General features: G+C 35.9%; 1 protein-coding gene across 1 annotated transcript; it reads left to right on the top strand.

Annotated features, from left to right (window-relative positions):
* The first annotated feature begins 6,719 nt into the window (after positions 1-6,719).
* Positions 6,720-25,345, top strand: RBM44 (RNA binding motif protein 44). Its single transcript, XM_008690285.2, has 14 exons — positions 6,720-6,792; positions 9,326-10,935; positions 11,224-11,282; positions 12,449-12,625; positions 13,117-13,300; positions 13,395-13,417; positions 13,542-13,626; positions 15,972-16,086; positions 16,817-16,945; positions 19,248-19,327; positions 19,436-19,509; positions 21,758-22,046; positions 24,930-25,075; positions 25,205-25,345. Exons 1-14 carry the CDS (start codon positions 6,720-6,722, stop codon positions 25,326-25,328), a joined length of 3,168 nt encoding a protein of 1,055 aa, XP_008688507.2. The 3' UTR covers positions 25,329-25,345.
* Positions 25,346-25,669: the final 324 nt, after the last annotated feature.

The raw sequence follows: 25,669 nt of genomic DNA, 5'->3' as shown, positions 1-25,669 counted from the left end.
CCCCCCTTCACTAGCTTTTTTGAAAACACACATTTTTACATTTAAAGTGTTACTTAAGTAATGGGTTTGCTAGTGTTTATAAATAAATATTTAAATTTTTTCTATTTTAATTCTAATATGATAAGTATTAACAGATACCCTCCACATAAACAAATACTCCCTGGGGTTCTCAATACTTTTTAACAATGTGAAGACTTTCTGGGTCCAAAAAATAAGAACCCACCGATATATTCTAATGTCAGTTATTTTGATAAGTTAGCTTTCTTTTCATCTTACCCTTTATTTTAAATACTTACCTGGAATTCCTAGAGTAAGATCTTTACTGACTTAAATAAAATCCCTTAAGCCAGGAATTACTAGAAATTTTTAGATGTAGTATAAAAATCCATAAATCCTTTAATTATATATGTTTGTGTGTATACGTTCTCAGGGAAGTGAGTGTGTGACTTCTGTCAAATGTTTGGAAACTCCGTAACTTCAGATTAACAGCCACTAGCCAGACTTAGGGCAGTAAAAATAATAAAAGGCTACTAAGCTCTTGGTATTGGGCCAAATTTTTTGCATTATTAGCTAAAAAGAATTTCTGAAACATTAAATTGGAGGTTGAATACTTCCAGTCCAGATTATTCCTAAGCCTCACAACTGTATATCAATTTCAATTTGTACATGTTACAGGCACTTAGAACTTTTATGTATTAAATGAACTTCTTATCTCCATTTCTTCCCACACAGAAGCAAAATAATATAAAAGTATTCCTTCTCCTTGGTTCCTAGTTCAGTGAGTATACCATCAATGATGAGTTCACTTTTATACATATTAAGTCTAGTCGTGTCTCCCCTTTAACCATCTTTGACCTGGGGGCCATCCCATATTTGTTCTTTTAATTCGAGATGCTCTATTCGCTTTGAGATGCTCTTTCTTAGTGGTTGGCCCCTATGTGACCTTTATGATTTAGCTTATATGTCACTTTCTTTATAAACTTTTCCTTACCTTTATCAATGCAACCATGCTATATTATAGTCTACTTAATTATCTGTGAAATACGAAGTAGATATAGGTTATATTTCTCTTACTCAGCTAGAATATTAGTTTTTAATTGCTTTTTAAATACAACTCTCAGTTTTAAAAACTCAGAATGCATTTGTGTATGTGTGACATCGTATCCTTTATGTCAAAATGAATACTAAATAGATTTAGTAATCAATATGATAGCAGACTCCTACTTGCTCGTCTTGCAGAATTTAGTTTAAAAGACAATTCCTCAGGAAAGCCTTTCCCTAATCCTTAGTCTAGGATATATCTTTTTTTTTAAAGACTTATTTATTTATTTATTTATTTGAGAGAGAGAGAGAGAGAGAGCATGCGGGGTGGGGAATCTCAAGTAGACTCCCCACTGAGTGTGGACCCTGACTCGGGGTTCAGTCCCACAACCCATGAGATCACGACCTGCCATCATGGCTCTTGTGTCAGGCTCCCTGCTCAGTGGGGAGTCTGCTTCTCCCTCTACCTCTGGCCCTCTCTTCTGCTTGTTCTGTCTTGCTCTAGAACAAGTGGGGAGAGAAGCAGAGGGAGAGAGAGAGAATTTCAAGCAGATTCCACACTGAGTGGGGAGCCTGATGCAGGGCTTAGTCTCACAACCCTGAGATTGTGACCTGAGCCAAAATTAAGTGTTGGACGCTTAGCCAACTGAGCCACCCAGGTGCCTTGGAATCTGTATTTTTAAGGAGTATCCCAAGTGATTCCCTTGTCAGGCACGTTTGAGCAAAGGGACCCTATAATAAGGTTATGTGCTCCCTCTCTATTCTCCCATCCCACTTCTGGAAATTGCTTCATTGTTATATGTCTATCATATTTCATAAGGGCAGAGACTGATCACCTCTATATCCTCAACACTTAGCATATGACTTAGCAAATAGAGGTTCAGTCATTACTGACTTATATATTAAAGAATGATTCTCTAGAGAAGGGTGGGTATACATTCCTGAAACTGGAATGTAATTTGGTAATAGGGTAGGTATATGTTTAACACCATTAGAAACTTCCAAACAGTTTTTCAAAATGGTTTTAACAATTTGCATTCCCTCTAGCAATGTTGTTATGAATTCCAGTTTGTCCACATCCTCACCAATATTTGCTGTTACCAGTCTTTTTTTTTTTTTTTTTTTGGCCATTCTGATAAATGTGAAGTGGTATGTTGGTGATTTAAATTTTCGCTTCCCTGATGACTAATGATGCTGAGCACTTTCTCATATGCTTAAGAGCAATTCATATGCCTTGTGTTATGTATGTGTGAAGTAATATCCAAGTATTTCATCCCTTTTTTTATTAGGTCATCTTTTAAAAAAAATTATATTTGTATGCATTCTTTACATAATCTGGGTAAGAGTCCTCTGTTGGATATATAAATTGTGACTATTTTCTCCCAGTCTTTGTCTTTCACTTTTTTTAGTGGTGTCTTTTGATGAGCAGAAGTTTTAAAATTTTGTGGATGTTCATATTAACAACTTTTTAATTAATACCTTTTGTATTCTAAGAAATCTTTGCCTCCCCCAAAGTCATGAATATATTCTCCTATATTTTCTTGAGAAAATTTATAGGTTTGATTTTTACATTCAGAAATGTGATCCATTTCACTTCCTTTATCATATAAGATGTAAAGTAGGGAGTCCAGGCATTTTTTCCTCACTTTCAGAAATCTAGCTGTGTTAGCACCATTTATTGAATATGCCTAAACCTTACTTTGCACATTGAATTGAATTAGTACCCTTCTCAAAAATCAAGTGGCTTTCTTTCTAGACTCCCATAATTTGTTCCTTAATCTGTTAGTCTAAATACTACACTGCCAATACTGTAGCCTTATAAATAAGTCTTGAAATATATGTCGTATAACTTTCTTCTAAATTGTTTTGGCTCTCCTAGGTTCATTGCATTTCCATGTAAGTTTATAAACAAATTATCAACTTCTACCAAAGAAAAATCATTCTGCAATTTTGATTGAAATTGTCAATCTGTAGCTCAGTTTGTAGAGAACACATCTTAACAATATTGAGTCTCTTGATCTATGAACATGGTATATCTCTCCCTTTATTTAGTTCTGCCTTAATTTCTCTTAACAGTGTTTTGTAGTTTTCAACATAAAACTCTTATACATCTCTTGTTCCATTTACACACCAAGTTCTTTCATGCTTTTATAAATGATAACTCTTCTAAAATTTTCATTTTCCAAATGTTTGTTACTAGAGGATGGAAATGCACTTGATCTTGTATTTTTCAACTTTGCTAAATTTACTTATTAGTTGTAGTAGTTTCTTTCTATATCTGTTTTTTTCTGTGTACATTATTATATGATCTGTGAATAAAGACAGTTTTACTTTTTTCCCTTCCAATCTGTATGCCTTTTATTTATTGTACTAAGACCTATGGTACATGAAATAAATGGTAAGAGAATAAATGTCTTGTTTTTGACAGAAATTACTCAATTTTCACCATCAGATATGTTAGCCATACAGTTTTTTGTAGATACCCATTATTAGATTGAGGAAATTCCTTAATGTTTTTTGTTTGCTGAGAGCTTTTGCCATGAATAGGTTCTGAGTTTTAACAAATGTTATCAAATTATTTTTCTGCATCTCTTAAGATGATCCTGTGATTTTTCTCCTTTATTCTCTTACTGTGGTCAATAACTGATTGCTTTTATATGTTGCCAGATTTGCTTTGCAAAAAATTATTTTAGGATATATGAGTCTATGTGCATGAGAGCTTTTGGTCTTTTTATTTTTTTCTTGCAGTGTCCTCAGATTTTGGCATCAAGATTATTCTGGATCTATAAAACATAATGGGGAGTCTTCCCTCTTCCTCACCTTTCTAAATAACTTTGGTTAAAACTGAATTCTGCCTTTATTTCTACCTTAGTTAATGGGTAGAATTCATCAGTGAAACCATCTGCATCTGGAATTTTCTTTGAGGGAAAATTTTTAATTGCAGGTTTAATTTTCTTAAGAGATGTGGGACTATCCAGATTGTTTACTTCTTCTTGTATCCGTTTTGGAAGGTTGTGGTTTTCAAGGAAATGTGCCTGAGTTGTAGAATTTATCAGATAATGATGTTCATTATATCGCCTATTATTTTAATGTCTGTAAGTTTCTATAGTAATGTCTCCTTTATCAGGCATGATATTGGCAATTTGTGTTTGTTCTTTTTCTAAAATGTTCTGTAAGGGTTTATTAATTTTATTAATCTTCAAAAATTTGGATGTGTTCATTTTTACCTATTCATTTAACTTTTCTTTTACTTACCTCTCATTATTTCCATCCCACTTTCGGCTTAATTTGTTTTAATTTTTCTAGTTTCTTAAGACAAATCATTGATTTTAAACCTTTTTTCTTTTCTAGTATAAGCTCTTAAAGCTATGCATTTCTCTCTAAGCACTACAGATTTTGATATGTTGTATTTTCATAATCATTTAGTTTAAAATATTATTAAATTTCCATTGTGATATGTTTTTTTTTTTTACCCATGAATTATTTACAAGTGCTCTGATAATTTCTAAATATTTGGAATATATGGGGCGCCTGGGTGGCTCAGTCACTTAAACGTCTGACTCTTGATTTCAGCTCAGGTCATGTTCTCAGAGTTGTGAGATCGAGCCCTGTGCTGGGCATGGAGCCTGCTTGGAATTCTCTCTCTCCCTCCCGCTGTGCCCCTCCCCCACCTCTCTCTCCCCCACCAAAAAAAAAAAAAATATTTGGGAAGTTACCCTTTTTATTAGAAAGAGTAGTCAGAAAACATACTCTCAAGCATATGGAAGATTCTGGCCATGATGTAGTAACAAATTGGATTTATCATGTTTCCACAAAACAACTTGAAAACTAGGCCACGTGTATGAAACAACTGTTTCCAGACACTGGACAATAGGCAGCAGGACTGTGATTTCTGAAGGAAAGAAAACGTATAACATCAGCCCTATGGTGGCCTGGCTTCCTACCTGGAACACATTTGCCAGGTCAATAGCTGCATACCAGCTACCGTGGGATGCGTTAGCTTGCTCAGTAATGAAACCACATTTGGTTGAGCAGCTGCAATTGGAATCACCACCTAGTTAAGCTTGTGGTAATCCACTGTCATCTCCCAAGATCCATCTCTCTTCTGCACAGGTCAAATATGAGAGTTGAATGGGGATGTGGGATTCACAACCCTTGCCTCTTTCAAGTCCGTGGTGATGGCACTAATCTCTGCAATCCCTTCAGGGAGGTGATATTGCTTTGATTTACTTTTTTTCTAGGTAGTGACGATTCCAATGCCTTTCTTTTGGCTTTTCCCACTGTAATTGCCCTCACTCAACAGGTCAGGGAACGATTGTGAGGATTCTGCCATCTGTTAATCTGTTATATCTCTTACAATAATGCATTCTGAAACTGGGAAAATAACCACAGGATGGGTCCAGGGACCAAGAGAACCTACAAAAAAATAGACCTGAGCTAAAATTGCATTGATCATCTGACCTCCGTAAGTTCTTACTGTATTGGAGGGCTGGGCCACAGTGACATTTTGGGTCTCCTAAAGTCGGTGTCAGTTCAGAGCCAGTAGTCTGATTATTTCCTTTTCCCCAATATACAGTTAGTTTGGTAAAAGGCTAACCTTTAGAGAAAAGCTAGGAGAAAGATTAATAGTTTTAATTTTTAGTAGTGTATTTTTAGGATCCTTCCTCAAGAGGACTCATCCTCCCCTTCATTTAAGGGGTTCTGGGTCTGTAAACTGGCACAAGTCTGGAAATTGACGGAGGGGCCAGAACTCTATTTTTATGATTCAGGTTAGAGTTTTGTTCACTTGACCTAGAACTCTCCTGCTTACACAGATCAAATAAGAAGTCAGTAGGCTTGATAGGAATTGATATAGGATAGATCTTTGATGGTCTTTTTAATTTTTTCTATGGTTGGTTCTCTGTTCAGCTTTTTCTGTGAGTTTCTTTAAAACTATTTTCCTAGAAAATTGCTGATTTGGGTTTTAGTAACTTTACCAAGTGGTACAACCATCACACCATAAATCAGCTTCAGAATATTTTAATCCCTCCAATAAGATCCCTTATACCCATTTACAGTTAACCCCTCTTCCCATACCCTACCTGAGGCAACCATTATTCTACTTTCTGTCTGTATAAATTTGCTTTTTTTTACATTTCATTTAAATGGAATCATCAATATGTGATCTCTTGTCCGACTTCCTTCATTTAGCATAATGTTTTTGAGATTACTCCATGAGATTATATGTCTCAGTAGTTTGCTCCTTTTGTTGCTGAAAGATACTCCATTGTATGGATATGGATGTACTGTTTCATTGGGCTTTAATCGGTCTGTAATTTGTTTTGAAACCTTTCTGATCCAGGTTTGATATCAGTGGGTCACACCGTGGCCTTTAATACTCTGTTTTTTGGATTAAGACTCTTTTGGTGGCCTAATATATTGTTTGCCCTTTAATGTTCCTTGGAAATTTTTAAAGAATGTGCCATGTCTGTTTAAGTAATATAATCTATTACTTAGCTGTCAGTTCATGCTTTTACAAGTTATTCAAATGTTCTACCAGTTTTATCAGCCCTCTTATATTAGAATCTCTAATTGCCATTTTGTCAAATTCTTGATTTTCTAATAGTTTTTTAAATATAACGCCAAGTATGATAATAGTTTGCTATTTATTCCTCTTCTAGAGTGCACAACCTTGAGAGATGCAGGCTACCGCAGTAGTGGAGCAGACTTCTGGTAAAGGCTCCCACTATAATGGAGGAAACATCCAGAAAGGTGAGGGGCTTTATTCTAGGTGGAGAAAGGTACTAAATGTAATTGGGTTAGTTAGTTCCCCCTCCAGCGTTGCTCCTTTTTAATCCTTCCTCCGAGTAAGGTGGTAAGATTCAGTATGTTTTTAATTTAGCAAACTCACTCGGGTGATTTCTGGACAGGACCTCTTGGGTAAAATGGAAGATTTAGGAAAGAAAAGTGAGCCAGAAGAGAGGATTTCTATTTAGCCAGGCCCTCAGGGTGTTAAGTGGAAGGTGGGCAGGTTGGCCTCTGCTACCCAAGTTGTAGATGTTTTGTCTTCACAGAAATCTGAAATTTCTTTTTCTGTGGTAATGGTAGATGAGAAAACAAGAAATAAAAACAAAAGCATAAAAAGCAAGATGACTAAGTTTTGTGTGCTTATGAATATATGTGGTTTTAACACACAAATAATTAGAATAAAATATAGAATACTTTTATAATCCTGTGGTAGAGAAGGCCAGAAAGACAAAACCCAGAAGTCAGGGAAGAAAAGACTGATCTGTTTAACTAATCTTAAAAAACATAGTATAAGATTTTACAGAAAGTTAAAAGATAAGCAATAAACTAGGAAAAAGTCTCTTGTATTATAAATATGAAAAACAATTAGTATCCAGAATACAACTAACTCCTATACAAATTCCTAAGAAAAACAAATAAACTTAAAAGTGAAGCTGACACTTCTAGCCTTCGCTCCAACCCCATATTTATAATAGTTTATCAGATACTCACATGCGGGTGTTTTATCACTGACCTCAAACTCCACTTGCTTGGAACTGGCCCCTCATTATCTCCTCCCTCCCACACCTTGCTTTCTCTCTATGCCTCTTTATAAAGTGCCTCTATCCTTCTAGCTCCAAATATTCCCATTCAACTATAATACCAAGTTGTAAACCTTAGCATTATCTCAAAATGATGTCCAAGCGGGTGGTAGCAAGTTGGTAGTCATGAAGTCAATTTAGCTAATTGCTATCAGCTTTTTAAAAATAAACAGACCAGAAAATACCAAAATACGTTGGACATAGAGTAGTAACTGTTTTGTAGGATTATTGTTTCACTTATGTACATACATATGTGTGTGTATACTAGATCTTGATATAAACTGTGGTTCTGATTATGTTCTTAATCTCTCCCTCATCTCCCATTCCTAATCAACCACCAAGTCTTGTCAGTAGGTGCTTTTATACCAGTCCCATCTTCTCATCCCTCTTCTGTATTTAGTCTCTCTGCCTCAGTCTCCCCTTCAAGCCTTTATTCTCACTGTTGCCAGGGGTATCTAAACTTATTCTATTCACATGCCTACCCTTTTTTAAAATATTTTTTATTATATTATGTTAGTCACCATACAGTACATCCCTAGTTTTTGATGTAAAGTTCCATGATTCGTTACTTGCGTATAACACCCAGTGCACCATGCGATACGTGCCCTCCTTACTACCCATCACCAGCCTATCCCATCCCCCCACCCCCCTCCCCTCTGAAGCCCTCAGCTACCCTTTTAAGAAGCTTTCAGTAGTTGTCTGTTGCTTTAGAATAAGAGCCATACTCCTTAGCACATCATAAAAGGCCTCTTTCTGTTCATAGCTCCTGTTATTTCCATAGAGGTGTTTCATTCCAAAGTGGCTTACAATTTCCTGAAAATGCCATGTTCTTTCATGTAGCTAAATTTCTATGTGCATGCTGTTTGATTTGCCTAAAATAACTATTTTGTTTCAAAAACACTTTTTAAATGTAAAGTTTCCTCTGAAGTTTACTTCTTCTTTCTTCTCAAGCATTTTCCTGCTTATTAACACAACTCTGTCACTGTATTACATGTAAGTGTCCTTTTCTTATCTGTGACCCTGAGGAAAGCTATAAGTGTTTGGATGCAGTGCCAATGTCTTCTTTCCTTTGTTTCTGCAATGCCTAAGGCTGTCGTTAGGAGGCACCCAAAGATTACAGAGTGTCTGCCTTATAAATAGTAAACACTTTGCCATTGAAAGAATTCAAGAAGAATCTTGCTATTATCTTAGTCAACTGGGGTTACCATAACAAAATACCATAGACTGGGTGGCTTAAACAACATATACTTATTTTTTCACAGTTCTGGAGGCTAGAAGTCCAAATTAGGGTGCCAGCATGGTCAGGTTCTGATAAGGGCTCTCTTCCTGGCTACCTTCTTGCAGTGTCCTCACATGGTGGAAAGAAAGAGCAAGCTCTCTGGAATTTACCCCATCTTGAGGCACTTATCCCATCCTGAAGACCCCATCCACATGACCTTATCTAGCCCTGATTTCCTTCCAAAGGCCCCGTCTCCAGTTATTGTCACACTGGGAGTTAAGGCTTCGACAGATATATAGATTTATAGGGGGACAAAATTTAGTCTATAGCAGCAACCATAAGCATTATTTGTCGTGGTGATGTAAGAAGTATTCCTATATTGGGAAGAGCTTTGATCAGAGCATACCTAAGGTCTTTTCTAGTGTTTAGCTTCTATAATGTTAATGATGCCAACATTTTCTTCTTTTTTTTAAATCAGATGTCCCTTCTAATCCTAAGAAAGAAGATTTGTTATTATCTTTCAATGGTTGTAACAAAGCCAAATTGGCTTTTCGTGATGATGACTGGGATTCCTTGGCACTGGAACAAAGAGCTAATGACAAAGAAGTCAGCAGTACTGACCAAATGGATTTATTGGAGCTGTGTTATACCGGGAGTCCAGATACTAACAGGGAGAGCACTCACTCTCAGTCTAGTGAGTTTGAGGACAGTATTGACTGTGCTTTCTTGAATGAAACATACTCTGTACATTATTCAGAGTCAAAACTAAAGAATGAAAGTCTCATTCATTTAAGTTCAGAATTAGATTCTGAAATGCAGAAAGGAGAAGGGATGTTTTTTGATATTTTGGAATATCAAGGTACTAAGATTATTGGCTTGGAAAGAACCTGTAAGATTTCGGGTGATGATTATAAAGAAACTGCTGAAGATGTACAAAAGCACGATATGGATGAAGACTCACAGCAGGACTATCACAGTGCGGAAGAGCAAGAATACATAAGTACCCATTTATCTTTTGACCAAACGAAAACATGGAACGTACCTAACCTGGAAGTTGTTGCATTGAGAAACTCAGGTTATGAAGTTGCATGTCCTAGCAGTCTAGAAGGTAATCATGTTAAATTGGAAAGTAATTGTAGCATCTCTTTAGATTCCATTGATGTTTATGGGCAAGAAGATGCACCTCGTGTCTCCAAGTTTCAGAATTCCATTGTGTTAAGAGAATATCATGAACCAAAGCATGAACTGTGTACGGAACAAGAGACGAGTTTACTGTACCACACAGTCTTTGATGAAGTTGTACTAGAGAGTAGTCTGCTTGAGAACCAGGACTCTCAATCTAAGAGTGGGTTCTTGAACCCTCAAAAAACATTAAAAACTAAAACGTATACTGGCAAAATGAAATGTCAAATAATTGAAAGTAAAGATTTTTGCAGGAATGCAATTGTTGAGAAAAAAAAGTCACACCACCTTGAAAATCCTAGCACATCAGAAGACAAATCTTTACAGATGTTACTTCAACCCTGTAAAGATTGTCAAACGCCCTGGACCTCTATTTTTGATGATTCAGTAATTTCTGCCAGTGGATATTCACATTATAAAAGCCTACAGAATACCTCTAATCCAGCCTTAGATTTTTCTGTTACTCTCCAGAGGATTGCAGTTAAAGATAATCAGGCAGTAGAAGATGTCTCCCTGAAGGTTGCTAATGGCAGTACCACAAGTAAAACTTGCTTTCATGATACAGAAGGAGCACATCCCAAATTAGTAACAGATGCAGCAAACAGGCCAGTCGCAGTTAATCAGACAGTGGACGTTAGCACGGATTTTAGGGCTTGTTTCACAACCAGCAGGGCAACAAGTGCAAGATCCTCTGTAGCATCTACATCAAGCAACACAGAGATAACAATGATGAACAAAAAATGGCCTGGTGAATGGCCCAGTGAGAAACAGAGAAGCGTGGCTTGCAATACAGATTGGTCATGCAGTCAGGATGATGACAGTGCACCAGGGGCTGCGACAGAAGGATCATTGGGAAAATCTCTCTCTGTTGACAGCTCAAAACCTAATGGAAATTTCCTAAACAAGGTAAAGCCAATATGATTAATAATAAAATTTTATTTGACTTTATATAGAGGCCGTGTATGATAAAATGAATGGTTTGTTGAATTATGACAGGTTCCTAAGGCTTTTGTGAGAAAATGCTGGATGAGGGGAAAGGTGAATAGATTGCTACCAAACTCTGTCCTTTGATGGTAGCTATTGCCACCAAGTCAGTTAGAAACTGGATTTTACATTTTACCAGTTTGGAACTCCATATACAATATATGTTGTTTGTCATCTATTTCTATTTTCATTTTAAATCATGTTTTCCAGGATACCCTGGAATTAAGAAAAGCATCTGCTATCACAGACTTAAAGAAACATCCTGAAAGGTAAATCAAATGTATAAACCTGCAGCTACACATGGGGAAAAAATCAGAACAATAATTTGCTTTTTTTGTAGGATGTTTAACCATATGGAATAATAGCTAAAAGGGACTTTAAGAAATCATCTGCTTCAGCCATTAGCCTTCAAACAAATAAATATTAGGATAATGTATAACTTTAAAGCTTTTCACTTATTAAGATTCTATCTCAATAATTCCTTCAGAAACTCATGGCATCTTATCTTTGTTTATTCAACCCAGATCTATACTGATCTAATTATTCCATTTTCCTTCATTCAGTCCCCCAGTCAACCAAAACAAAATAGCACCTATGGAAAACTTCACATATTTGAAGAAGTAAATAGCTGCTTTCACTGGAGTATTTTAATCTTGATTTTATTTTTTTTTAATTTAATAATAATTTTTTATTATGTTAGTCACCATACAGTACATCCCTAGTTTTTTTGATGTAAAGTTCCATGATTCATTACTTGCGTACAACACCCAGTGCACCATGCAATACGTGCCCTCCTTAATACCCATCACCACCCTATCCCATTTCCCCACCCCCCTGCCCTCTGAGGCCCTCAGTTTGTTAATCTTGATTTTAATTCATTGTGTAATTTACTCTGCATCGGTAGAGAACCTGGGGTGAGAGTTCGGAGAGAAAAGGGCACGTCTCTGAGAAGCCAAATTAGTTTTCATGCTCTGAGTTCATTTACTTTTTCCTTCACTCATTCTTCATTCTCCTAATGAGTTTAATGTGGTGCTCACTTGCTGTCTCTCAAATAAATAAAATAAATACCTTTTAAAAAGAGAATACATTTAAGAACCATTTCCATGCAGAATTCTTATAACTTTAAAAAATGTTGATTTAGGTTGAAAATCTATTGAGTGTGGATAAAGTTGATTCTGTACTTCAGAATCCTTTTTTGATTAAAAAAAAAAGTATAAATTGGAAACTTTTTTACTTCCTTGACTTCTAGAAAGAATATATTTACCTTTGACTTGACATCCTTATTTTCTGAAGATGTAATGTTTCCTACAGCCTTTCCATCTTAGTAGAAATTGATTTAAACTTGACAGAAAATTGTAATTTAAAATCTCTTTGAGGGGCATGTCATTAACAGAAATATTTGGAATCTTACCTAATCCAGTCTTTTATTTTAAAGGGAATGTCAGCTTTCTAAAGAGCCAGCGAAGAGTTTGCCATCAAAATGCTGTCAGAAAGTCATGCAGAGAGCCATCAAAGCAGAGTTGCACCTTTTAAATGTTCACTATCAGATGTGTCACCGCCACTGCACTGATATTTACAAACTCGTAGTGGAAAACAGGGCAGGAGTAAATAGGTGATTGTTAATTTTAAATCTGTATCTTCTTAGAAGGTTATTACAAGCTTTAAATTTATACAAGAAAATTTCTTCAATTTTTATTTTTGAAAGGCAAAGTGAGGGGTAGATTGTAACTGGCTTTGTTGGCTGGCCTGGGGGTAATGGACTTTAAAAAGTGATACATTTTAATTTCACGGGGATGCAGCAGGTATGTCGGGATGGTGAATCCAGTGAAAAGATAGATTGGGTGTTTCTTTATATATAAAGTCCAAGTATGGTTGAAGTCAGTAGCAGAGTTTTGCATGACATCCTGCCACATTCTCTCTAGCATATATACCGAGGGCTGCTTCTGCTACCCCTAGAAAAACGTCTTTTTGGTTTTCTTTTACTACATATTTAAAAGAAAAAATCTGTATAGATTTGTTAGAGTTAGAACTCAGCATATAATATAATACTGTTAAATGGATGACTTGTGCCTAAGGAGTTTTGTAAATTTGACTTTTGAACAGAAATGTATCAAGTAATTCTGCTAAAAAGGAATTAGGATCAGCACTACTGTCTGTTTTGGGAGACTTAAATATTAGATATGAGAGCTTGAAAGAAAAAATAAACAAGGGCATGCCTCTGGAAGAGCTGCCCCCGCTGTCCATGGAATCAAAATTATTATCGACCTTGTTTGCATTTGCTTCCACGGTATGTGTGTATGTTTTATAATTAAAATTTTGCTCTGTTTATACAGAATACATTTTAAACTAAAAGACTTTTCTTCCCTTTTCTCTCTTTCCAGCTAATGAAAGAAGAATCTCATGTGTAAGTTATGGTTTCATCTAATGTAGAATTCATTAGATCTTAACAATTGCTTAATTTGGTTAACTTGAAGTTTTCTGTTTTCAGAACATTGATAAGCTATTTAATGAAATGTTTGTCTGTTTAGCTTTTCAGGAGCAGATCCTGAACTAGATAATCAAAGTACACGTGATATTGACGTCTCTTCAAGCCTAAAAAAGACACTCTCTCAAGTGAGATTTTTAAAAAGTAGTTAATTGGTGTAAATCTGTAATTTTATGGCTTAAGCAAAGTAAACCATCATTTTCAGAAGTTCTCACATCTTTCTTTTCACTCAGCTGGCTTTGTGTACTACCACTTGAGGGATATAACTGATTAGAAGGAACATAACATCCTGATCAAACAGATGTCAGTGGTATCTTCCAGTAGGGTGATCCTCATACCAGGACACTGCTGAGCTTGAAAGGCAGTGACGTTAATGACATGACAGTGGGTATAAGCCTGAACTGTCTAAGGCAGCCATGACTTACGGCCACTGACACGCTGATGCAGTGTGCTTAAAACTTTTATCTGCATCTCATGAGGTAAAGTAATACCTCATTCATTTAGACAAGGCAAAAGCTTAATTCCTTCTTTACTGAAATGACAAAATTAGTTTTTAAATGCCTTTCATAGGTGTCCTTGATCTCTCTTATCCCCCTAAGGAATTTTGTGTCTGGTGACAGTCTGTGTAGGAGCACTGCAGATTGTGAAGTGGCATAGAAACACAGGCTCTGTTCCTTATGAAGTGAGGCAGTGCCGTAGAAAAGCTGAACTCTTGCTGTTTTCGGATTTTGGTCTTAACCCTGAGGTTATGCTATTTGGGTAGTCTTAAATAATAAGATGCATTTCAAAGCCAAAAGTAAAATAGTTTATTGAGTTACATACTTTTCTATTAACAAATGATTAAAAGTAATTTAGCAAATTATGTATTCCATCGTTTTACTTGGTTAAAAAAAAAATCTCAGTTTTCCACAAAGATTTAACAAATCTAAAACCAGATTTTTATATCTTCACATTTCTTACATAATTTGCTAAAACACGTTCATTTAATGGTATGTAATGTTCTGGAGAATTTTTTTCATCATTGTAATGGTAACGATAATATAACCTGCTTATTTGGGGAGATCAATAAATTATTTTTAAAAATACAAGATACAGGGGCGCCTGGGTGGCTCAGTCGTTAAGTGTCTGCCTTCAGCTCAGGGCGTGATCCCAGCGTTCTGGGATCAAGCCCCGCATCAGGCTCCTCTGCTGGGAGGCTGCTTCTTCCTCTCCCACTCCCCCTGCTTGTGTTCCCTCTCTCGCTGGCTGTCTCTCTCTCTGTCAAATAAATAAATAAAATATTTTAAAAAAATAAAATAAATAAAAATACAAGATACAGGTTTAACAATTTTTATATGATCTTAGTCTGGGCTATAAGACAATACCTATCATAAGTTAGGATGAAATTTTAATACCTGTCTCATTAACTTAACAGGTTACGTGTGAAAACCAGTATAGTATAGGATAGCGTTGCTAAATTTCAGCTACTCATGTACCATCTTCACAACTTCCCATAGCCGTGTATTACCTATAACACTACTTGCTTTGTATTTCTCTTTAAATGAGTTTCCTTTTTTTTTTTTTTTAAGATTATTCATCTATTTTAGAGCGCACACGAGCAGAGGATGGGGAAGCAGAGAGGGAGAGAGAGAAACTCAAGCAGACTTTCTGCTGAGCGCGGAGCCCCACATGTGGCTCCGTCCCATGATCCTGAGATCATGACATGAGCCAAAATCAAGAGTCAGATGCTCAACTGATTGAGCCATCCAGGAGCCCCTGAATGATTCTCCTTTTTATTTATTTTTTATTTTTTTAATTGATTAATATTTCTTTTTTTTTAAGATTTTATTTATTTATTTGAGAGAAAGAGAGCGTGCATACATCCTTGAGAGAGAGAGCAGGAGTGGGGTGAGGGGCAGAGGGAGAAGCAGACGCCCCACTGAGCAGGGAGCCTGACATGGCACTCTATCCCAGGACTCTGGGATCATGACCTGAGCTGAAAGCCGACGCTAAACCAACTGAGCCATCCAGGCGCTCCTAAATGATTCTCCTTTTTAAATAAATTTATGTGTAAAAAGTAACTATTTACATATGGGAAAGAAATGTCACTTTTTATAAATAAAAGGTATATACAAGCACACTTTAAATGTACTACTGTTATCGTTAATGTGGAAAATATTTATATGTACATTTCTGAAAATCATCTCACATACTTCTTGTGTGCGTGCCACACTTTGCTAAATAATGGTAGTGTTGGCAGTCACTATACCCAGGCTGAGTTCAAATCCTTGTTCTTGGTAAGTGTGACCAATGACCAACATAAAGCAGCAAGTTGCTTACTTTCAGTTTGCTCACCTGTAGAAAATGACTTTGCTCTCACTGCCTTCATTGTCGTGAGGACTGAACAATGCTAGTGAGGAGTGCCTGCCCCATAATAACAGTGCAATAACTGTTAGTCTGTGTTTATTGTTGTTTTTATTATTTTAATCCTCAGATGTCCTCACTGTGTGACTATAGTCATCCCAAACAGGATGCACTACCCAAGGAAGATGGTGTAAAAAATGGTGACATAGATGTAGACTTTAGTCAGCTGAAACTTGATGACAAAGGTCAGTGTAAAGATGTAGTCCTGTGTCATTGCCCAAAAACAAATAGCAAAGTTTAAAATATTCCTAGTGCCCATTCATTAAATCAAAATAAACATTTTTAATTGACTGAATGGCATCATTCTGATTATGAACAATAAGTAAGTTCTTATTACATCTATTTAACATCTGTCAGGTTACTTAATATATTTGATAATGTCAAGTAATAATATAAATTTATTCTTCTGGCTCATACTTGCCAATCTGAAAATTCTTTCCTCTGTCCAGTTTGTATCTATGTAAGTTGTATTTTGTTTTTATTTTTGTCCTCTATGAGAAGAGATTATAATCATTCCAGAAAGATCATTTATTCAATTTTTAATGAAATAGAGCTGCAGTACTGATTAATCCCTTTTTAAAGATGTTTACTATTCTGTGTATAAAAATGTGTCTTGTCTTCATCAGTAAAGGATAATTTAAAAATCAGAAAAATAAGGCTTTTAATAAGCTAGGAATCAGTGTTCATTAAAAAAAAACTGGAAGCAGATCACTCAGAATAGTATTTTTTATTCAGAGACTAGCGAAAAAACCTTTCCCAAAGAATCTTTATGCTTGGTTTATACTTTGCTGATATTTATTTTTACATAAAACTAGTAATTGTCCTCATGCTGATTCATTCTGAGAAGATTTTTAGATAATTTCTCAGAGTTTAATATTATACATAACTCATATCTACTTCTGTTCAATTTGTCAGACTGCAAAAATTATCAAGAAGTAAGTGAAGACTGGTTTGATGCTAAAGAAAACCTGACAGGAGTTGACTTGTCAGGAATACAAGAAAATCAAATAGAAAAAGACAAAGGGGATCCAAAGTCTCCACCAGGTTGGTTCTTAACAATTTGCTAAGAAATCCTACTATATCTCATTTTGTAACCATCTTCTGTGTTATTCTGGGAACTAAACTCTTTTAATATTTTATTGTTTGTGGCTTTCCTTTATAATTACAAAAAATGAGAAATTGGACATTTAGAGGTCAATTTTTCTAGAGAGTAAATCAGTTTAAAATGTTCATTTCTTTCAGAAAACCGCTTAAGCTTAAATCCCACATTTCTTTAGCAGTAGAGGTCCAAGTCCTTCCTGCCACTCCGGGCCAACACCGGTGCTCCTCCCGGGCACTCTCTTCCTCCGAACCCTCAGCAGATTTTGTCAGATTGGCATGAGGGATCGAAACTGTCTGCTTTCCCTTATTTCCCTGAAATAGATCAGCTTCATCTTTTGATAGTCTTTAATTGCTTATAGTAGTTGGAATTTCCTCTAGTATCTAGGATCATTGCCCTTCTATAATTGCTAAATATATGCTACCTTTTATTTTATTTCTGTATGCTTCCATGGATTTTTATTTTATATAGTAGCAATGGTTTTATTGGGCTTTTTTGCTTGTATAAATAATGCTTACCAAGATTTTTAAACAGGGGCGCCTGGGTGGCTCAGTCGGTGAAGCGTCTGCCTTTGGCCCAGGTCATGATCCCAGGGTCCTGGGATTGAGCCTCACATTGGGCTCCCCACTCAGCGGGGAGCCTGCTTCTCCCTCTGCCTCTCCCCCTGCTTGTGCTCTCACTCTCTCTGTCAAATAAAATCTTTAAAAAAAAAAAAGAGAAAGATTTTTAACAAAATATAAGAAAATTTAAATTACATGAAGTTTCTCCAATCTGCAGTAACCACTATGAATATTCTTTACCATTCATTTTTATGCATATATTTAATATGCATGTACAGTTTAAAATAAATGACATTATATCATCTAGTTTTATCATAAATACTTTTTTCCTTCCCTTGCATTATTTTTGTCCATATCACTTAGCACATACTGTGTACTTATCTTACTTGATCTATGGACTACCTTCCCACATCACATATTAGCTCAGTGAGGTTGGATTTCTTAATAGTTTGTTCACTACCCATCCCCAGTGACATGTACAGTGTTCTGCCCATGGGGTAGTTAGTCGTTCTGTTGTATTGAACAAGTGCCAGTTGAAGAGGATGAGTCGAATATATGTCTCCTAATACTATTCACTGGAGCTTCTTGCTCTCTCCATACCCCAGTGTAGAAGTATACAGATAAATAAATAGTTTCACTCTCCTCTCTAAAACTGTACATTATAAACCAAAGAGATTACGCAAGCTAAAGGAAGTAAGTTAATGAGGAAGGTTGGGTTATTATTGTCTTGAGATGAAGGAGTCTGCTTGAATTCCAGCACCACCGCTTAACTAGATTCATGATCTGAACTCTGAAGACTTCAGCAGCCTCCTCTGGAAAATGGAAATGGATAACATTTGCTAGGTCACGGGGCGAAGTTGGGGCATCCTGCCTGCAGTGGGAGGGACACTCAGGTGGTGTTAGGCTATTATTATTGAGTGAAAAAAATAAAACTTGGAACTATCCCATTATTATATAAAAATATAAAACAAATAAATTAAAACTACTCTAGGAATTCATTGAACAGATGTTTATTGTGTATTCGTTTTGACAGTAGACTGGAAGAATCTCAATTCAGTGAATCCTTTTTGATTTTAGACCAAGTTCTCTTCAAAATGGAAACCATGAAAATGCATTCTGAAAATGGAAAAAACTGTATCTGTAATCCTAATATTTGTGGTTCCCAAAAAGTCCTATGTAAATCAAGTTGTTTATACCCCCCCCTTTTTTCCTAATGTGCCATTACCACTAACAGGCTATATACCTGCTATTGATATTTTTCTGATTTCAAGGTTTTGTTAGTGTGATGTTTCTCCACAGGAATATACATAAGCCCTAGCCAGAATTAACATGGGGGCAGTTGGGGTCCTCTGCACATCCAGCTTCCTAGATAGCTCTTCTTGAACCAACGACAAATGAAAGACAACTTTCTTAGTGATGATGTAATTGATTATCCTGATTAGATGTTATTGACCCATTTTTGAGCTACAAGAGACTTAACATCAACAATCCAGCCTCTTTATTTTGAAGATGATATGTTTAAGGCCCTAAAATCTTAAAACTATACTCAAGGCTCTTGATCTTCAGACTAGTGCTGATATTCGGTAATAACTTTATAATAAGCTTTGTGATAATAAAAAATTTTTTTCACATTTCTTTTAAAATATTGAAACAATAATGGTCATATATTATGTTTCTCTACAAGCAGAAGTGAAGAATATTGAAACTTTACGAAAAGATAAAGGTTATTTGATACATGTTGGCGGTCTCTGCCCTTCAGTATCTGAGGTATGCCAGGACTTATTTTCTGAGTTTCTTTTGAAAATCTATTAATTGTTCATATTTTGATTATTTTTTATTTTTTCTACCTTTCACAAACTTTTATTTTTCTTTTAGGCTGATTTAAGATCTCATTTCCAGAAATATCAAGTTTCTGAAATTACAATTTATGATTCTTCTACTAATTATAGGTAGGTTTCCCAGATTCAGTAAGGTGCATTTACTGGGCGTGTGCTGTGTGCCAGGGGTTCTGTAGTAGACACCAGCCACAGTGGCGGTAAAGTCAAGGGCCATTTCCACAGAGCTTTGCCAGCCTGGTGGAGGGAGACACGTCGACAGATAGCTACATCACCAATGTGCCGTTCCTAATCAAATCTTCCATTATACTTTTTAATTTGCCATTAATGCTTATTGATTTTTGTGCACTTAATCCTGTTTCATTACCATTTTATAGGGGCAGTAGAGTGCATTAGTTAAGAAAATGGGCTCTATAGCGAGATGGCTTATGGCTTGGGTTCTGTTCCCAGTTGCATCAGTAGCTTGCTGAATAAATTTGGGCAAGTTAACCTTTCCATACCTCAGTCGCTTCATCTGTAAATGACGATAATAGTAGTACCTTCATCGCATTGCTATGAGACAATTATTAGTTAATAAGTAAAGCAATAGGAATATAACCTAGCATATAATAGGCACTCAGAAAATTGTACTTGGTTTTATTATTTTAAATTTTAATTACCTTTTAGTTGATGCTTTTGTTTTTTACATCATCTACATACAGTCATTTCTAATATGTATCATGCTACTTTCTGTTTTGTGACATTGTGAGAACCTTCAAAATTATCAAATAAAATGGTGATAGCTTAATGGAAATGCCTTAATTATTTTACCACTAATGGGGATAGCTGTTTATTTCAGATATAAAAGTCTTTGCCAATTAAGAAAGGATCCTATACGGGTGCCTGGATGGCTCAGTCAGTTGGGCATCCAACTCTTGATTTCGGCTCAGGTCATGAACTCAGGGCTGTGAGATCGAGCCTGTGTCAGACTCTATGCTGGGCATGGAGCCTGCTTAAGAATCTCTCTCTCCCTCTCCCTCTGCCCCTTGCCCCAACCTGTGCTCTCTCTCAAAAAAAAAAAAAAAAAAAAAAAAAAAGTAGTTGTTGAGTTTTATCTTAAATGGAGTCACTTAAGAGCATGTGCTTTTTTATTTGACCTATTGATGTGTTGTTAATACATTCCACTAATTAAAGTAGTTTTGTAATCCTGGAAGTATTACTTGATGTGAGATATTCTTTTAGTATTTGTTGAATCCTTTTTTAAAAAATCTTTGTTTTTTATTACAGAAGTATTATACATTCCGTGTGGAAATTTAGAAAACACATTTTAAAAGAAAAATAGAAGAAATTATAACAATATATCCATAGTTCTGTCTTTTGAAAACAACTCCTTTTCAGATACGGTGTATGTCCTTCCATTGACACATCTAGGGCTGGTGATTTCAGAAGGATGACTCTTGGCTAACTTTCTCAATCCTATGGTTAAAATTCTGGTTAGATTTGCCAGCTTCTTTTTTGGTCCTCTTATTTTTCAGTGACAAGGTCCTAAGGACATTATCTTATATATTCTGTCAAATGTTTTTAAAATTTGCCTTTCACATTTAAAAAACCTTTGATCCACATCGAGGTTGTGTTTTGCGTATAGAGATTAATTTTACTTTTTTTAGAATGGATAACCAATTGTCCTAAGACTACTAATCTATGTAACTCTGCCATATAGCAACTTTGCAAATGTTTTACATTAAATTTTAATATAAAATTAGTAGAGAATTCATAAGAAATGCTGTCTTTTACTTCCCATCTTTGTTTCTTTTTTAAAGACTGTATTTATTTATGTAACAGAGAAAGTACAAGCAGGGGGAGCGGCAGGGGGAGGGAGAAGCGGGCCCCCAGCTGAGCAGGGAGCTGAATGCAACATGGGGCTCAATCCCAGGACCCTGGGATCATGACCTGAGCCAAAGGCATATGCTTCACTGACTGAGCCACCCAGGCGGCCCTAATTTGCTTTTCTTTTCTTTTTTTTTTTTTTAAGATTTTATTTATTTGAGGGAGAGAGAGCAGAAATGGGTGGGGACAGAAGGAGAAGGAGAAGCAGGCTCCTCACTGAGCAGGGAACCCCAAGCAGGGCTCGATCCCAGGACCCTGAAATTATGACCTGACCCAAAAGCAGATGCTTAACCAGCTGAGCCACCAGATGCCCCTAATTTCTTTTTATTTAGTTATTCTAAGTAAATATTCTTTCTAATCCCGAGGTAAGTATAGTAACCTTTTTATTTTTAAGGGCAGCTATTCTTGTAAAAGAGACGTATGTATCTAGTAGTTACAAAGTGAAGAGGTAATTTAGTAATTAACAATCTTTTGGTTTTCTGCTTTTATATGTTAGATATGCATCCCTTGCTTTCAAAAAAAACACTGATGCAAAGATGGCCATGAAAGAAATGAATGGGATAGAAATAAATGGAAAATCAGTGAATGTGCGGCTTGTTAAAACTCCTGGAGAATATACATCACCACTTTCCTACAAAAATGGAAATAAAGTTAGTTGGAGTAATTTGGAGAGAAGCACCAACAAAGAAATTAGCTCAGTCTCCTCTATTTCAAGATTGCCCAGAACTAGGCCGAGGCAGCTGGGATCTGAGCAAGACAGTGAGTTTTTTCCTTTTGACCAGAAGGTTAGTTTTCTTGACGGAGCCCTTCAGTGGTCTTTGTATGGGCTGTACTGCAGTAAGTCTTTTCGTAGAACAAATCACTCTAGAGTCAGGGAGCTTGAAGTGGGAATGAGAATGTTAATCTGTGTCCTTTCTAACCAGGGATCCACCCTGACCTGTTTTTTGTACAAGTCCAGGTGCTCTGGGGGGTGGGGGATGTAGATTTTTGTAGGTCTGGCTACAGACTATTTCTCTCCACCTTTATCTAGACTCTTTGCCAGTGCTTTGCAGTCTTTTGTCCCTATTCTCGGGTAGTATTCCTGTCTTAAGTAGTTAATTACTCTCTCATTATCCTTTGTCGCAGTTAATCTTGGCTCATAATCATTTTTTTTTTAAGATTTTATTTATTTATTTGACAGAGAGAGACAGCCAGTGAGAGAGGGAACACAGGCAGGGGGAGTGGGAGAGGAAGAAGCAGGCTCCTAGTGGAGGAGCCTGATGTGGGGCTCGATCCCAGAACGCTGGGATCACGCCCTGAGCCGAAGGCAGACTCTTAACGACTGTGCTAGCCAGGCGCCCCAATCTTGGCTCATAATCATTAAAACTATAAAAACCCATCCCCCCACCCATCTTCCTTCTGGTAACCATCATTTTGTTCTCTGTAGTTAAGAGTCTGTTTCTTAGTTTGTCTGTCTCTCTCCCTTTTTCCCCCTTTGCTCATCTGTTTTGTTTCTTAAATTCCACATATGAGTGAAATCATATGGTATGTGTCTTTGACTGTCTTATTTCACTTAGCATACTACACCCTAGCTCTATTCATGTCATTGCAAATAACAAGATTCCATTCTTTTTTATGGCCGAGTAATATTCCATTGTGTATATATACCACATCTTCTTTTTCTATTCATCAATCCCAAAAAATGAGTAATCTGATTAAAAAATGAGAAGACACGAGTAGACATTTTTCCAAAGGAGATACACAGATGGCCAACAGACACATGAAAAGATGCCTAACATCACTTGTCAGGGGAATGCAAATCAAAAACATGATGAAATACCACGTCACACATGTCAGAAGGGCTAAAATCAACAACACAAGAAACAGGGTGTGGCAAAAGGGGAACTCTCTTGCACTGTTGGTGGGAATGCAAACTGGTGCAGCCGTGGAAAACTGTGGAGGTTCCTCAAAAAGTTAAAATCAGAACTGCCTACCCTGCAATTCAGCAATCATACTACTGGGTATTTACCCAAAGAATACAAAAATACTAATTCAAAGGGATACATGGACCCCGATTTTTATAGCAGCATTATTTACAATAGCTAAATTATGGCACCCACCCAAGTGTCCATTGATTGACGAATTGTTGTTTATTTTATTACTGAATTTTGAGACTTTTTTTATGTTCTGAATACAAACCTTTTATAAGATATATATGTGATTTAGGGAATACTTTTTCCTACCTGTACTTAGTCTTTTCCTTCTTTTAATACTGTTTTAAAGGAGTTTTTAATTTTGATGAAATGCAATTTATCAATTTTTTTCTTTTTTAACTCGTGCTTTTAGTGTTGTATCTAGGAAATCTTTGCAAAACCCATGGTCACAAAGATTTTGAGTTTATTTTTATTTAATACATGAGGTATTATCACCTTTCTTTTCTCAGCTTCTCAAGATTTATTCATTACATTCATTTATTTAGAAAATATTTATTATCTACAATGAGAGGCAGAACCTGGCTCTGCTATCTGCTCATTATGTGACTGGACAAGTTACCTAATCTCTGTGTCTGAGCTTTGTTATCTTAAAATGGGAATAATCCTGCTTCACAAATGTGAGATTTAAATGACTTTCATACAGAAAAATCCTTAGAACAGTGCCAGGCACAGAAAATGCACTTGGTCAATAGTAGCTGTTACTGTTGTTGAGCAGTAATTTGGCTCTTTCTTGGGAATCTCATCCTTTCTGTGGTTTGAACTATCAAACTGTTGTATCCCAAACTTTATTTATTCAGCAGTTATTACATACCAATTGTATATATAAATATCCTAGGCACTGGGAAAGCAGCAAAGAACAAAACAGAAGAAAAATATGGGTTCTTGTATAGCTTAAATCTAGTGAAGGGAGGCAATAAGCAATTAAGTAAAATAGATAATGTTCTGATGGGATAGAGTATTTTATGTATTTTGCCCTGTCTTTTCATCTAGACTTTATAAAGTCTCAGCTGTTCCTCTAGTTTGAGTTTTTAATGGGATATATAGTGCTTTCATACAATTTATAGCTTATTTGCATGGTTAATACTAATTAATCATTTTAATTTTGTCTGTTCGATTGGATTGTAAGATTCATAGGTGGAGGGGTTTCTATTTTACATGACTAGTTTTCCTTCCATAGTATGTGTTCCAATTCTGGACACATAGTCTGTGTTGATTACATATTTAGTAAATAAAATGTAGAATATTTATAATTACTATGTAAACCAGCGTTTCTCTGTCAGATTAGCTAAGAGAACTAAGCCTCCATGCCATAAGCCTAAGATATCCACTGTATGTAGTGAATTAACCTCTCTCCTGTGCACTGGGAATGAAACTAATTGTGTCCTGTCTTTGGGGAAATTGAGAAAATAGTTAACATCTCTGTTCTGTGGTTCAGATGAGGAATCCCAGTTGAGAAAGGCTGATTTAGACATAACTTCAAATATTTTGTCACTATTAGAAAACATGTGTGACTTTTTTTTTAATACATGGCTCTGAACACAGCTCAAGTAAATCTACTTGGTATAAATAATCCCAAATCAAAGTAAATTTCTTAGGAATTTTTATTTTACCATTTGTAATTAAAATTTTTTTAAATAAGCTGAATGTCTGTGTAATGGTCACTGATTTTAAGAAAACTTTAAAATGCTTATTTAGGGTGTCAAGAAGAATTGTAAGCAGATTGAATCTGCTAAATTATTACCTGATACACCTGTTCGGTTCATACCTCCAAATACATTGAATCTGCGTAGCTTTACCAAAATCATGAAGAGACTGGCTGAACTACATCCAGAAGTTCACAGGTAATGACTACAGTTCTATTTAAAATGGTTTTAATATTTTTATGTAAAAATATAGTGATAACTTACCCATATTTAGAATGTGTTACTTTGGAAAGGACAGATGCTTATGTGTGTTTTCCTTTTGCATAGAGACCATATTATAGATGCTCTTCAGGAAGTAAGATTAAATCATAAAGGTTTTCTGAATGGCTTATCTATTAATACTATTGTGGAAATGACTTCATCTGTCTTGAAAAATTCTGCTTCCAGTTAGGAGTAAAAGAAGCAACAAGAGGTAAATCAGCATATCTTTTATATTTAAATATTACTTACAATTTTTAAGCTATTTATTTTTTAAATAAAAATAGTATTAAATTTAAAGTAATAAAATAATGATATTATAAAATTAAAAAGCAAACATACTGTATTAACTATTAACGTAAAGCCAGTTACCCAGCGCTTAATTGCTCAAACAACATTCATCATCTCATAGCTTGCAGGTCAGTATTCAGGAGTGGCTTAGCTGGGTGGTTTTCACTTACGAACTCTCGCAGTGTTGCAGTCAAGATGTTGCTTGGGCTGCAGTCATCGGGAGGCTTGACTGAGACTGGGCTG

The sequence above is a fragment of the Ursus maritimus genome, unplaced genomic scaffold (assembly GCF_017311325.1).
Source record: "Ursus maritimus isolate PB19 unplaced genomic scaffold, ASM1731132v1 scaffold_1, whole genome shotgun sequence".
Taxonomy (NCBI): Eukaryota; Metazoa; Chordata; class Mammalia; order Carnivora; family Ursidae; genus Ursus; species Ursus maritimus.
This window is presented reverse-complemented; position numbering and strand designations above follow the sequence as displayed.

Bases quoted from the DNA above. Each gene is read 5' to 3' on its own strand.
- RBM44 (XM_008690285.2), top strand. From the start codon at position 6,720: ATGCAGGCTACCGCAGTAGTGGAGCAGACTTCTGGTAAAGGCTCCCAC. The intron at 10,936-11,223 runs GTAAAGCCAATA...CATGTTTTCCAG, and splicing joins ATGGAAATTTCCTAAACAAG to GATACCCTGGAATTAAGAAA. The intron at 11,283-12,448 runs GTAAATCAAATG...TTTATTTTAAAG, and splicing joins TTAAAGAAACATCCTGAAAG to GGAATGTCAGCTTTCTAAAG.